The sequence below is a fragment of the Dipteris shenzhenensis genome, chromosome 15 (genome assembly GCF_047967505.1).
Source record: "Dipteris shenzhenensis isolate YYH24624 ecotype China chromosome 15, Dip_SZ_1.0, whole genome shotgun sequence".
NCBI classification, from domain to species: domain Eukaryota; kingdom Viridiplantae; phylum Streptophyta; class Polypodiopsida; order Gleicheniales; family Dipteridaceae; genus Dipteris; species Dipteris shenzhenensis.
In genome coordinates this window covers 2,777,567-2,788,917 of record NC_141610.1, presented here as the reverse complement: position 1 = coordinate 2,788,917, position 11,351 = coordinate 2,777,567, and the positions used below count along the sequence as shown (strand labels likewise).

At 43.8% G+C, this 11,351-nt stretch overlaps 1 protein-coding gene across 3 annotated transcripts; it reads right to left on the bottom strand.

Moving 5' to 3' along the window:
* Window positions 1–2,887: 2,887 nt before the first annotated feature.
* On the bottom strand, window positions 2,888–9,444 carry LOC147893212 (uncharacterized). Of its 3 annotated transcripts, none has more exons than XM_087386268.1 (4): window positions 8,406–9,444; window positions 8,017–8,265; window positions 4,011–4,163; window positions 2,888–3,798 (listed from the first exon to the last, which is right to left on the bottom strand). In XM_087386268.1, exons 1-4 carry the CDS (start codon window positions 9,426–9,428, stop codon window positions 3,094–3,096), a joined length of 2,130 nt encoding a protein of 709 aa, XP_087242394.1. In that variant the 5' UTR covers window positions 9,429–9,444; the 3' UTR covers window positions 2,888–3,093. The 3 variants fall into 3 exon arrangements, with proteins under 3 accessions (XP_087242394.1, XP_087242393.1, XP_087242395.1); XM_087386267.1 differs by having other exon boundaries at window positions 8,017–8,279; window positions 8,414–9,444; XM_087386269.1 differs by lacking the exon at window positions 4,011–4,163 and having other exon boundaries at window positions 8,017–8,279; window positions 8,414–9,444.
* Window positions 9,445–11,351: the final 1,907 nt, after the last annotated feature.

Here is an 11,351-nt window from a genome sequence, read left to right as displayed (position 1 = left end):
AGGGGACCTAGTGTGCCCCCTTTTTTTTTAATCTCAATTTCTTTTTCCTTTGTTACCTTAGTCAATGATCAAGAAATGTCTTACGACAATAATTGCACTCATAGTATTTCTTGAAATCGATTTTCAATGCACTTATTCAATAAATTCAACGCACTATTTCTTGTACGTATTTTTATTGTATTTAATGATCCTTGTGACAATAATTGCACTACATATGTCCAAAAAGGGTTTTCTCTTTACTAAGATGAACCTTTATTGGATGAATCACCTTTGTTTCAATAATGTTGTCTATCTGAGTGCAAATGTTGATATTACCTTCAGTTTTATATTGTATTTTATGATGTTATTGATGATGATGTCTCCATATTAATGAACATTCCCCTCGATTTGAAATCGAAAAGGCTTGTTCACTAGCACCTTTCATTGTTTGAATTACATAATCCCTCAACTAATCACTAGGTAAATTTGAATGTCCTTCCAACTTTTCGTTTTGAGAGCCAGCTTTCTGTGTGCTACACTTACATCCACCAGGCATCTCATGGAGAACTATTTCCCCCCACCTTATGTGTCCAACGCCACCTCAAGTGTGGACCCTCACCACTATTCAGAAGAAGATATTAAAACCCTGTTAGACACAAGCATGTGGGACTTCCGTGAGCCACCTAGCTCTCAACTCACCATGCTAAAACTCCATCAATAGATGGGTGCTTGAGTCAATAAGAGATGCTTTACACATATTATGTGTGAATATAAATGTACAATGTTGGCAATTGCTTATGAATTTCTATGCGTTGCATGAATTTTCATAATTATTAGCTGAACCATTGACAATGATTCTACGCGCCCATCATTTGTTTTTTCTATGGCCATAGTATATTCCATTGTGACTAGAAATAAAGTTTCCAATTATTAAAAAATCCTCCTACTAGACTATGGAGTAAGCGGGCCCTGCTCCAAATTCCCATTACAAATTAATAAGACACTCTTAATCACCTCTAGATGGATGTGCAATCTATAAAGGATTCAGCATCATGAGTTGTGTGCCAAGTGTGGCTTTGGCCTTGGTCGCCTCACATAAAAATGTGATGCATGTTTAAAGGTGAACATAATGAGCCTTTTCCAACACAAATATACCTTGCTAGTAGAGTCTGAAGTCTAAGGAGAATAGATGGTCTTTTGAATTCTAATTTTTGAATTAGAACTCTAGTGGTAGCAATGAAGAGTGCCATTATCACTTGAATGTTAAACAAAGTACACTTATACTATTATGTGTTGGTCAAGCCCAACATAAGAGAGCTTTGCACTTGGCATGAGGTTCATCTGGCTAAATCATAAATGTAGCTCTCATGTCCGTCGTGTGGCGGTTAAGGATTATACATGCCACACCTAGTCAAGTGTGCAAGTCTTGTGGACTAGTCTTAATCATGTTGCCATAAATACCTAGTGTATCTTTAGGATTCAACCTCATAAATCCATCGAGTACCTTGCATAACTTGGCTTGTATTGCCTCACCATCAAGCTAACTCCCATCCATGTGTATCTTGCTTACTTTGACTTGTATTGGCTCACCATCAATAGGACTCATAAGGCTAACTCCCTAACATAGAGGGATGTATTGGCTCACCATCAATAGGACTCATAAGGCTAACTCCCTAACATAGAGGGATGCTTGTCATGAAGGATTGAGGCTAGAAGACACAAGTTAGATAGCCAACATATGACTGATGAAGATAACTCCTAAGCATGGCTCATACCTTCATCATAAGGGATGGCATGTACTTAACGCTAAAAGATAGCATTTGTGAAAAGAGCACTACCATTTCCACCATCATTATCCCAATCCTCCACAAGCACTCACTCATGATCCCTCAAAATGGATAAAGCTCAAACAAGAAAATATCTAAGGTAGCTAGAATGCCATGAAAATCTAAATTTTTACCTTAATCATAAGCGATGGCATGTACTTTCACCCAAAAAGAGCATAAGTGAAAAAGCACTAAACCCCCACTATTATTAGACTAAGGTTTCCATGAGCACTTATTCATGATCTCTCACAATGGGTTAACTTCAAACAAGAAAATATCTAGGGTAGCCAAAATGCTATGAAATTTTATATTCAAGAAGGGCCACCAATAATAAGGACAAAGGGTGAGGCAAAGGAGGAAAAAGAGCCCACCTGAGCAATTTTTATGAAATATCTTAAGAAACCGTAACTATGCCTAGCATGATGGACTTCCACCATTTATAAGCCTCTAAGATGATGGCTTCTAATGTGGAACATCTTTAAGTTGTAGGCAAGCGATTTCCTATCTAAAACGAAGAATTATAGAATATAGTTGGAAGAATGAGTGCCACCAATGGATGTGTAATTGAGGAGAGAATGGAAATGGCACTACCAATTTCGAGACCCCTTTAAACATAAGAGCCTCCAAAGAAAATCATGACGATTGTTTACATCTCTCATTGGATGTACAATTATCTTTGCGAACACTATTCATAAAGAGACCCAAACCCTACACAGGTGACCCTAACCCTATCACTATTCGTAAAGAGGACCCTAACCCTAACCCTTCGACTTTTTCATAAACCCTACACAGGTGACGTGTACCACACCCCATCGCTAGTGATCTATATTTGTTCTGAATTTAGCAGACTAATCACTCGCATTGCCGTTGCTTAAGCTATCCACTGTCCTAATGTCATCGCAAGTGCTGTGATTGGTGTGAAATGGAAGAAGAAAAAGATTTGAGATGAAACACAACCGCGCTAGTGTCCCATATATCAGCTAGCATAGCCAGCAACATATATACAAGGAGAGAAGGCTATTATTTTAATACCATTTCGATGAGGAATCACCAATGTGGTTGTGGAGTTAATTAAGGAAATCCCCTAGCAAGTGCTTTTTCATTCCGGCCCAAACCCTGATAGAACTCTCTCTCTCTCTCTCTCTCTCTCTCTCTCTCTCTCACAGGAGAGGGAAAGTATGAAACGTAGCACAACAGTAATTTAAATACAGCCACTTTGCACTTAATCACTACTCTTGACATCTTCAGAGAAATGTGTGCTGACCACAAGCAAGTCCGTTTCATCATCCTAAGTTTGGCAGGACTTTGCATATACTGTGACAGCTCCATTAGTCCCTGCAGCATAGACCTGCTGGGTCGTAGTGTTCCATCTGACATCCGTGCAAGGACCTGCAACTGGAAGTGGTACAAACGGAGATAAAACTGAACCACCGAGTTCCAAGCAGTACAAACCCATTCGAGTTGTGAATGAAATGGCATGGTTGAGAGGATTAGCGTCCATATTAAGAATTGGTTTCCCATCAGGTACCACTGACACCAGGGCAACATTGCTAGATCGAATATCCCATAGTTCAAGAACCCCATCCATTCCACAGCTACTCACTATGTGTGCATCCATACTTGCAATACCAGTAATCTGACCCTTCTGTGAAAACTGCTGAACTGGAGCGCTGGTCTTACATTTCAAATCCCAAAGAGAAATGTAACCGTCACTAGAACCTGTAAAAATTGCACATGCAAAATTACTGCGGTGTATACATGATATATGGGCATCATGAGCTTTCCAAACAGCTTTGGACAGGGCTGTTCCAAAAGCATTGACTGACGCCACAGACAGGTCATAAACCAAAACATCGCTCCCAACTGCAGCAGCCAAAGAGCTTCTTAATGGCCCACCGAAGGGCTGCAGAGATGCCACATGAAGAAGTTGCAGGCTACCTTCTGCCTGTTTTTTGAGATCTAAGAAAGATTTATTGGAAACTCGGATCATCCCCTACAGCATTCGCATTTTATAGGTAGATTCGATGTTAGTCTTTGATTTGAGTGCACTTTCTTATTTATGTTCTTTTTCCTACGTACATGAGTGCGTTGTGTGTGTGTGTGTGTGTGTGTGTAAAATTCACCAAAAAAAGTGTGAAAAAGTAACAATTGCGTAAAGTAGTGAGCTGATCTACAATTTGGAAGAAAAGCATTAGACATATCTACCTTGTATTTCAAAAAAGTTTCACCGCCAAGACTATGAAGAGAGACACAAACTCCCTTATCTCGTGGGTGTGCACAAAAACCAAGGAGAAGTTTTGCATTAGCATCAATATCAATGTCTTCCATGACAAATTCCGTTGATTGGGAATGCATCAACTGAAAAAACAAAATTACTGTCAAAATTCAGACTGTGCACATGCACCTCTCTCTCTCTCTCTCTCCAAAAGGGCAAAGACCCCTTCTCCAATACGCAAAGACATATAAGACAATGAAGCCCATTTTAGATCCACAAGAGCATGTTTATAGCCTTGATCTCGAATTCCGAGAACTCAAGCTCCGGCTTGCAGGTCTTGAGAGGAAAGTTCATGATATGGAGGGCAATAGAAAGCAGGAAGTCATCCGTGAGGTATTATACAAATGCAATGCAACTCCACCGACACACAGCTTGTTTCAAAAGTGCAGGAAATAGTTACCACTCACGTGAATTCCATGAAGCAAGAGATGACTGCTAATGTAAACACTGATCCTTGTGTGAGAGCAGGAATCCAGACCTAACAAGTTGCGCTGGGAGGTTACCAAATGGCTGCCTTGTTACGGGGCAGTACACAGAAGATAAAATTAACTATCTCAAGGAGAAGATACCACAAGTGGAATAGGATCCAGATGGTATCTGGAATATCCAGCAAAAGGCATAACACATACAAATTTCTCTCAGTGACAAGGCAGCAAGGACCAAGATTCTTCGACGTACACATAACCAAAGGGCACAAGATATGGATATCAGAGGAGCTCACTCCAACTCAGCTCAAACAAAGAGCCGCTGAACTTATTAAAGCGAAAGAAGCCAGGAGAGCAGGAAAATGGGTGGTCACCCGTGAAGGACAAGCATTGATTAGAGAGTTCAAATCTAAGCCCAAAGACTGACAGTCTTAAACTGATGTACTGAAGGCCACAATATGATAGCATTAGAATATAGGCATGGTATATAATAACTTGAGTTGTTTTATGCACTCTCTAGGAGTTGCCTTGTGCACTCCCCCTCTCCTCAAAGAGGTACTATTCTTTTCGGATGTGTACAATGTCTCATAGGCCCGTGAGGCCTTACTGCACACGTTAATACCTACCTCTCTCTCTCTCTCTCTCTCTCTCTCTCTCTCTCTCACACACACACACACACTTTTACCGAGGAGAGCCAGTGGAGATAGTGCAATCCTACACATACTTTGGAGCAATCTTCACAGGACTAGTCTTCACGATGACTCAAAAAGCCAAGGCACAACTCACACGGGGCAAAGTGCTTTGGCCCGACTAGAGAGACTACGCCTGCAATCACACTTTCAAGTCCGCCGATGAAGGGCTGGCTTTTCGACACAGTGCGGCGAACTTCCATGTATGCAGCACCCTTCTAGGAAGTGATCTCCCGATGACAGAGTGGACTTCTCAATGAACCCAAAATACTTGATGTAACACATCCAATGTAATAGGGTACAAGAGGTTGTAGATGGTAATCGAAAGAGTTCCCTTGGGCTGAAATCCTGCTGTGCATGCAACATCTACCATAAAACCTCGGCGTGGTGTAGAGGATGCATTCTGGCTGTCTGATTGGACCCCATGCTGGGGTACAGGCTGCTTGCCTTTGTCCGGTAATGCATGTGCAACAACCTGGCCAATCTGCTGAGAGTACTGACTAATCATTTGCTGTCCTAACTGCAAAGATATATCCTGCTGGAGCAAGGAGGCGAATGCTGCAAGAAATTGAGCCTGAACAACCCAAGATGTAGGAGAGAAGGCCTGAGTGGTAGTAGGAACATTTGTACCACTAGTGGATGCACCCAGTGTGGAAGGCAAGTGGATGCTTTGCTCACCAATCTATGTTTGTTGGTGTCACTCTTATTGCACAAAACTCTATCCTGCCTTAGAGGTATCGGTGGGCTGTGGCATAGCATCTGGAATTTGGAATGAAGGATGAAGGGGAAGCGAAGGTGCCAGAGATCGGAGCTCTGATACAAATGTAGAGAAGGGGGGAAGGGCAGATTTGGAGATGGGGAGAGAATAGCAGAAGGAAGGGAGGAGAAGAGAGGAGAAGGGGAAGGAGATAGATAGATAGATAGACAGATAGATATTAACGTCTCTAAAAGGCCAAACGGCCTATGAGACTAAAACAGTTGATACATCTGCTAGTGTTGTCTCATCAAAGAGAACAACAAAATAAATAAGCTGAAGGCTGAGAGCTACTAAAGGTACTTACAGTCAGAGGGACTGCAAGTGACCCAAAACTAAAGGAGAGAGGAAGAGAGGAAGGATGAGGGGATAGAAAGAGAGAGTGTGAGCGTAGGCAGCAGCTGGCAGGAAGGAGGCGGGAGAGTAGATAGGATTAGATGTCACATCAAAAGTTCCGTACAAAGGTGTGGAGGTGGACTTATATAGTCTCCCTCTACTATATCTCCTTTTTACCCTCCCTCTAGGCCTAAAAATCCCCTAAGCCAAATCAGGCCTAACCCTCACTAACTTGGCCTGATCTTGGCCTTCATTACATAGGCAAACCCTGATACAATACGGTGTGCTCAATCTGCCACCATCTAGCAGACTGGATACTGCCTACATGTGGGCTGTAAGCGTCAGCTGCCCTCTACCTCCATAGAAAACCTCCAACATGTCAGCCTCCGTATTCCTATGGTGCTTCAGTGAGCTGGCAAATTGCAAATGCTCTAGTTATTACTCCTACCTGGCAGAATTCTGTAAACCGAGGCCCGACTGAATGGATCCCTAGACATCCCTGCTGCTCTTATGCAGCCAAAGTGTAAGGCACTAGCAATGTGCTAGAAACGCCCCCCCCCCAAATATGCCTCAGCTTCACACCCTGCCAAACAGTTCAGGCTGACCCTGCCACATGGCAGGATGCTACTGGCCCGACCTGTACTGCTGACCAAACAGGTGTACTACCGACCCTCTGCTGCAGCTGCCTGTACCCAACCTCTCCTGCTTACTGCCGACTGCCCTATGAGGGCTCAACCTGCTTGCCTGTACAGCTGAGCAGCAGTAGCTGACCAACCCATGGCAGCCCTTATTTGTAGCTTTGTTTGCAGGCCCTTCTGACCGCATCTGTGGCCACGGCCCTTTAGAGGCCTCTCTATGCTGCCCATGTGGCGGCCTATCTTGCTGCCCGCATGGCAGCCACCATACTAGCCCATCCCTATCTTTCTTATCTCAGTGCAGCCCCAGTGGCCTCTTCTTTCTCAGCCCATATGGCCTCCCTCAGATTCAATACCCTGCTGCAGGTCATCCTCCCGCATGTCCTCCTTACATAGGGGCTCACAGGTAGGAAGGTGACTCCTAATTTCCAGCATGTGCCCAAGAATCTTGCTGATGGCCACAATAAGGTTGGCATCACACAACAATCCTAATCATGAAAAGTACTTGTAGATTTGGCATTACACAAGAGATTAGAAAAAACAATGAGTTAGCCGTTAGGCTGAGAAGGTTTCTTGAACACGTAAGCAGCCATTTTGAAGTTTGGGCACTGGCTTCAATGTTGATATAAAAAGCTAGTCTCCATGCACAAAGGAGAGCCTGTTGTTATAGAGGTGATGGATGGTTGTCACAAATGAGAGCAGAGACTTCTTAAACAAGGTGGTCTCTATCCAGCCGTAGAATGCAGTGTGTTCTCAAGTGTGAGACTACACAAAGAGAGAAGTGAGAAGAGAGAATGCGGAAGACCATTGTGGTTTAAGTATGACTGCTGTCTGCACTCTTTGTAAGACAAAGATTTATTGGTCCGTTGCGCACTAATCTCGTTTGTTGTAATTGTTTGTCCCGTTCTAAGAGAATTCTAACAGACAATCAGAGTTGCATTGCTCGTACCGAAACTAAACCAATCTAAAGTAGCCTGACCCTTCATCGCCATCAAAATGTTAGTAGGTGGATAGGGGCTTAGTAACTCATTGCCCTGGCAATTTAAAACTTGTTGCATACATCAAAGAAAGTCGCATTAAAAAAGTTGACAGTTTACCTGGAGAAAGGCTCCTGAAGACAGGTGATGCGATGTACACTGCCACAGATTTAGCAGCTTTCGAGAGGCACTAAGCAACCAGCCTCTTTGCTCTTCCCCTCCCAATAATCCTTCAAGAGTAGAGGAGTAGACCATGGATGTGATCTTGTCCCCATTATGCTCAGCTGCAGCAGTTGTCCATCTTGCCCTCCATGAACTTGACTCCTCTCGAACCCGCACTAGTGCACCCAGACCTGTATACCCCTCTCCCTTCCCATGACCATCTGAGATAATAACACATTGGGATAATCCCATGAGACATCCCAAGTTTCCCACCACATCAGTCTCTTTTGTTACATAGCATTCAATATGAACAAATTCCAAAAGGCTTAAAGCTTCACAAAGTCTACCCGATGACCTTTTGATTGACCGGTTGGATTGGCTTGCACTTCGACCCTGGACCTTGAGATAGGCTCTTGGGCATTGAAATTTGACTCCTTCACTGCTGCCTGCTGTCCACGAATATCAACCATGCGGTTTGTCACCCCGTCATGTGTGACCTGCGGTGCTAGATCCGAAAAAGAATAACCTTGACGATAAGGACGTGGGAATTCATTTAAAGACTCGTGTCCCCTCTTATCAACACCGGACGCTGTTTTCCGATCATCCGCCTGAAAATTTGAGAGAGCCACAGAAGGGTTTTGGAGCTGACCGAGACCTGTTGAAATTGTATTCCCTCCCGGCATTTTTGAATCTGTAAGATAGCATGCCAGCGGGATACTATGGGGCACACATTCAAGATGCAAGCCTGACATCAAACTTCCTAGAGACTGGAAAGAACTTGACTCGTGGTTCTGAACTTGTCCAGAGGCAGATGCAGGACGCTCGACCTCCCTGAAACCATCAACACGGGAGACAGAAGACGAGGTTTGAAAACCAAAAGGAAGCAGCAGTGCAGGATCCGCACTGGAGCGATTACTCGCGGTCATGAGCCCTCGGCCAAGGCCGAAATCAAATGCGAGTTCCTGCGGCACTGCTGCGACAGAGGGAGCAACCGCAGGGGAATGAGGAGTGGACGGTAATAAAGGGACGAGCGATTGCAAGCGGCGGATGGTGTAGGCAAGCTCCTGATGATCGAGATGCAAGAAAGCTCGGTTGGAACCAGAGCGGGCATGGTCAGGAATGTCCACAAATCCCATGATGCTCCTTTGCGTCTTACGACGGAGCAACCTTATGCTGCACTTTGCCTCACTCCTCTGCGACGCTGCAAATTTTTCCTGATGCTCTTCCAACTCATCTACAAGGACTCGATACTCGAATTCCCAACTGAAATCATCCGTCATCCGAAACCAAGCGGATTGTTTGTTGCTGCTCTGCAGCTGCAAAATCTCGCAATCACGCGTTTTCAAAACCCGCCAACCTATCCAACTCATTACAATTCATCGTCTATCGGGCTTATGGTGAAAACGTCCGAAATAGGGCTTTTATCTCCCTCCTATTTCCGACGTTTTTTGGGGTGCCACACATTTTTACCTCCTATTTCGTCTGTTCCATGACATAACAAAACCATCCGAAATACCTCCGAAATTGCCCACAGCTCCTACACTCAGACGAAGCTCCTTCTTCAAATCGCTCCCACAGTCAGACGAAGCTCCTTCTTCCCCTTTTTGGAGCTCATCAGCTTCTTATCGATCCATCTCTTCCCATTCGTTAAACTCAACCACAGCAACGCGTCCTTCCCATTCGTTAAACTCCGTCCTTCCCATCGATCCTATTTACCTCCCCCTTTTTGGAGCTCCCCTTCCCTCCCACCTCCCTTTCCCGCACAATGTAGCTTCCTCCCCTGCCTTTCACCATTCTCTCCTGCCAGCATTTCCCCCCGTCCCAATCCGCATGTTGAATCCTCTTTGGAGTTGCCAGGAGCCCATTCGCTATCGACATTGTGTAAAATTACAGATGAAGCATGTGTTTCACTCTCCGCTCGAGCTGCATCTTTGCGCTCAGAAGCTCGCTGGACCTGGCGCAAATTTCCCGATGCCTCGATCCTCAATGCATTGCCAAGAAGGAGCGTCAATTAGAGATGCTGATCACGCTCTCTGAAGTCGGAACCTTCACTCGACCTGCAACTATGCCAAACTATGCTCATGCCCTCTGAAGTCAGAACCTTCCAATCCAACTATGCCAAACTATGCCTTCGTGCAATGAAATGGCACCAAGCTTGTTTCCAGCTGCAATGATGGTCACCCGTTCGGTCACATTGAGTAGTACCTAACAGATATCAGATCATAAAGGGAAGAAGAGGCAACAATGTCCCAGAGCAACCACAGAATTTGAAATAGGTCCCGTTGAAAGAACAGGAAATGCAGGCTGTAAATGGCAACGTTTATGCATACACAATCTGAGGTGTTACTTAATGAGTTATGTGTTGCATCTATCAGCCTATGTTTGGCTCAAATTGGCACAATGCGCATAGAAAATTGAAAGAGAGATGCAAGCATTAAATGTTAGGCTCTGCGATGCATGTGTCTGGCTCAAAGTGGTAGAATGCTCATGAACAAAAAATTCTGATGAACACAAAATTAGAAGAGATATGCAAAAATTAAATGTCCATCTATGAGCTGTGTCTGGCTCAAAGTGGCAGAATGCTCATGAACAAAAATTGCAAGAGATATGCAAGCATTTAATGTGAGGCTATTGGATGCATCTATGAGCTGTGCCTTGCTCAATGTAGCAGAATAAAGAGCAGCAAATAATAGCAGACATGCAGAGTTGAAATGGCAGGTTATGCAATCATGCAATAGATGTAGCAAACAATAAGAGTTGATTGTCTACTGATTTGTAAATGCCAACATTATTTTTGGTGGAATAAAGAATTTGCAAACTCAACACATCTAGAGATGGACAAGGAAGATTTGAAGGTCGTCATACTTTTGTTGCTTATGCTTCTATATTTCAAGAGAAGACATATGGTACTAAATGAAAGAATTACTGTTTTTGGAACCATGGCAATGCACATGTCAACTATGGTAAATGCGAAACGTGTGTGGGTTCGTGATTTTCTGCTTCATCATACAGATTCATGGGAATATAATGTATACCCATTCTATGAAGCTAAAGACTTTTGGTCGCAATATCGATGTTCTAGGGCTACCTTTGAGTGGTTATGTTCTACTATCTTCCAAGCCTATGGATTTGAGAAAACCGAATTGGGACCCAATAAAAGAGTCATCTCTTTACGACGAAGGGTTGCCATTTTTCTATGGCATCTTACCCATGGAGATAGCCAGTTGTCCATAAGCTCCAAGTTCTTTTGTGACCAAAGTATAGTGGCAAGGATCATACAAGAGGGACTTCCT

What these genes read in the sequence shown, in the direction of transcription:
- LOC147893212 (XM_087386267.1), bottom strand. Translation starts at nt 9,428, where the DNA reads ATGAGTTGGATAGGTTGGCGGGTTTTGAAAACGCGTGATTGCGAGATT. An exon ending in TCCAACCGGTCAATCAAAAG is followed by an intron (nt 8,280 to 8,413) that starts GTCATCGGGTAG and finishes TTATTATCTCAG; the next exon opens with ATGGTCATGGGAAGGGAGAG. An exon ending in CTTCAGGAGCCTTTCTCCAG is followed by an intron (nt 4,164 to 8,016) that starts GTAAACTGTCAA and finishes TTGTTTTTTCAG; the next exon opens with TTGATGCATTCCCAATCAAC.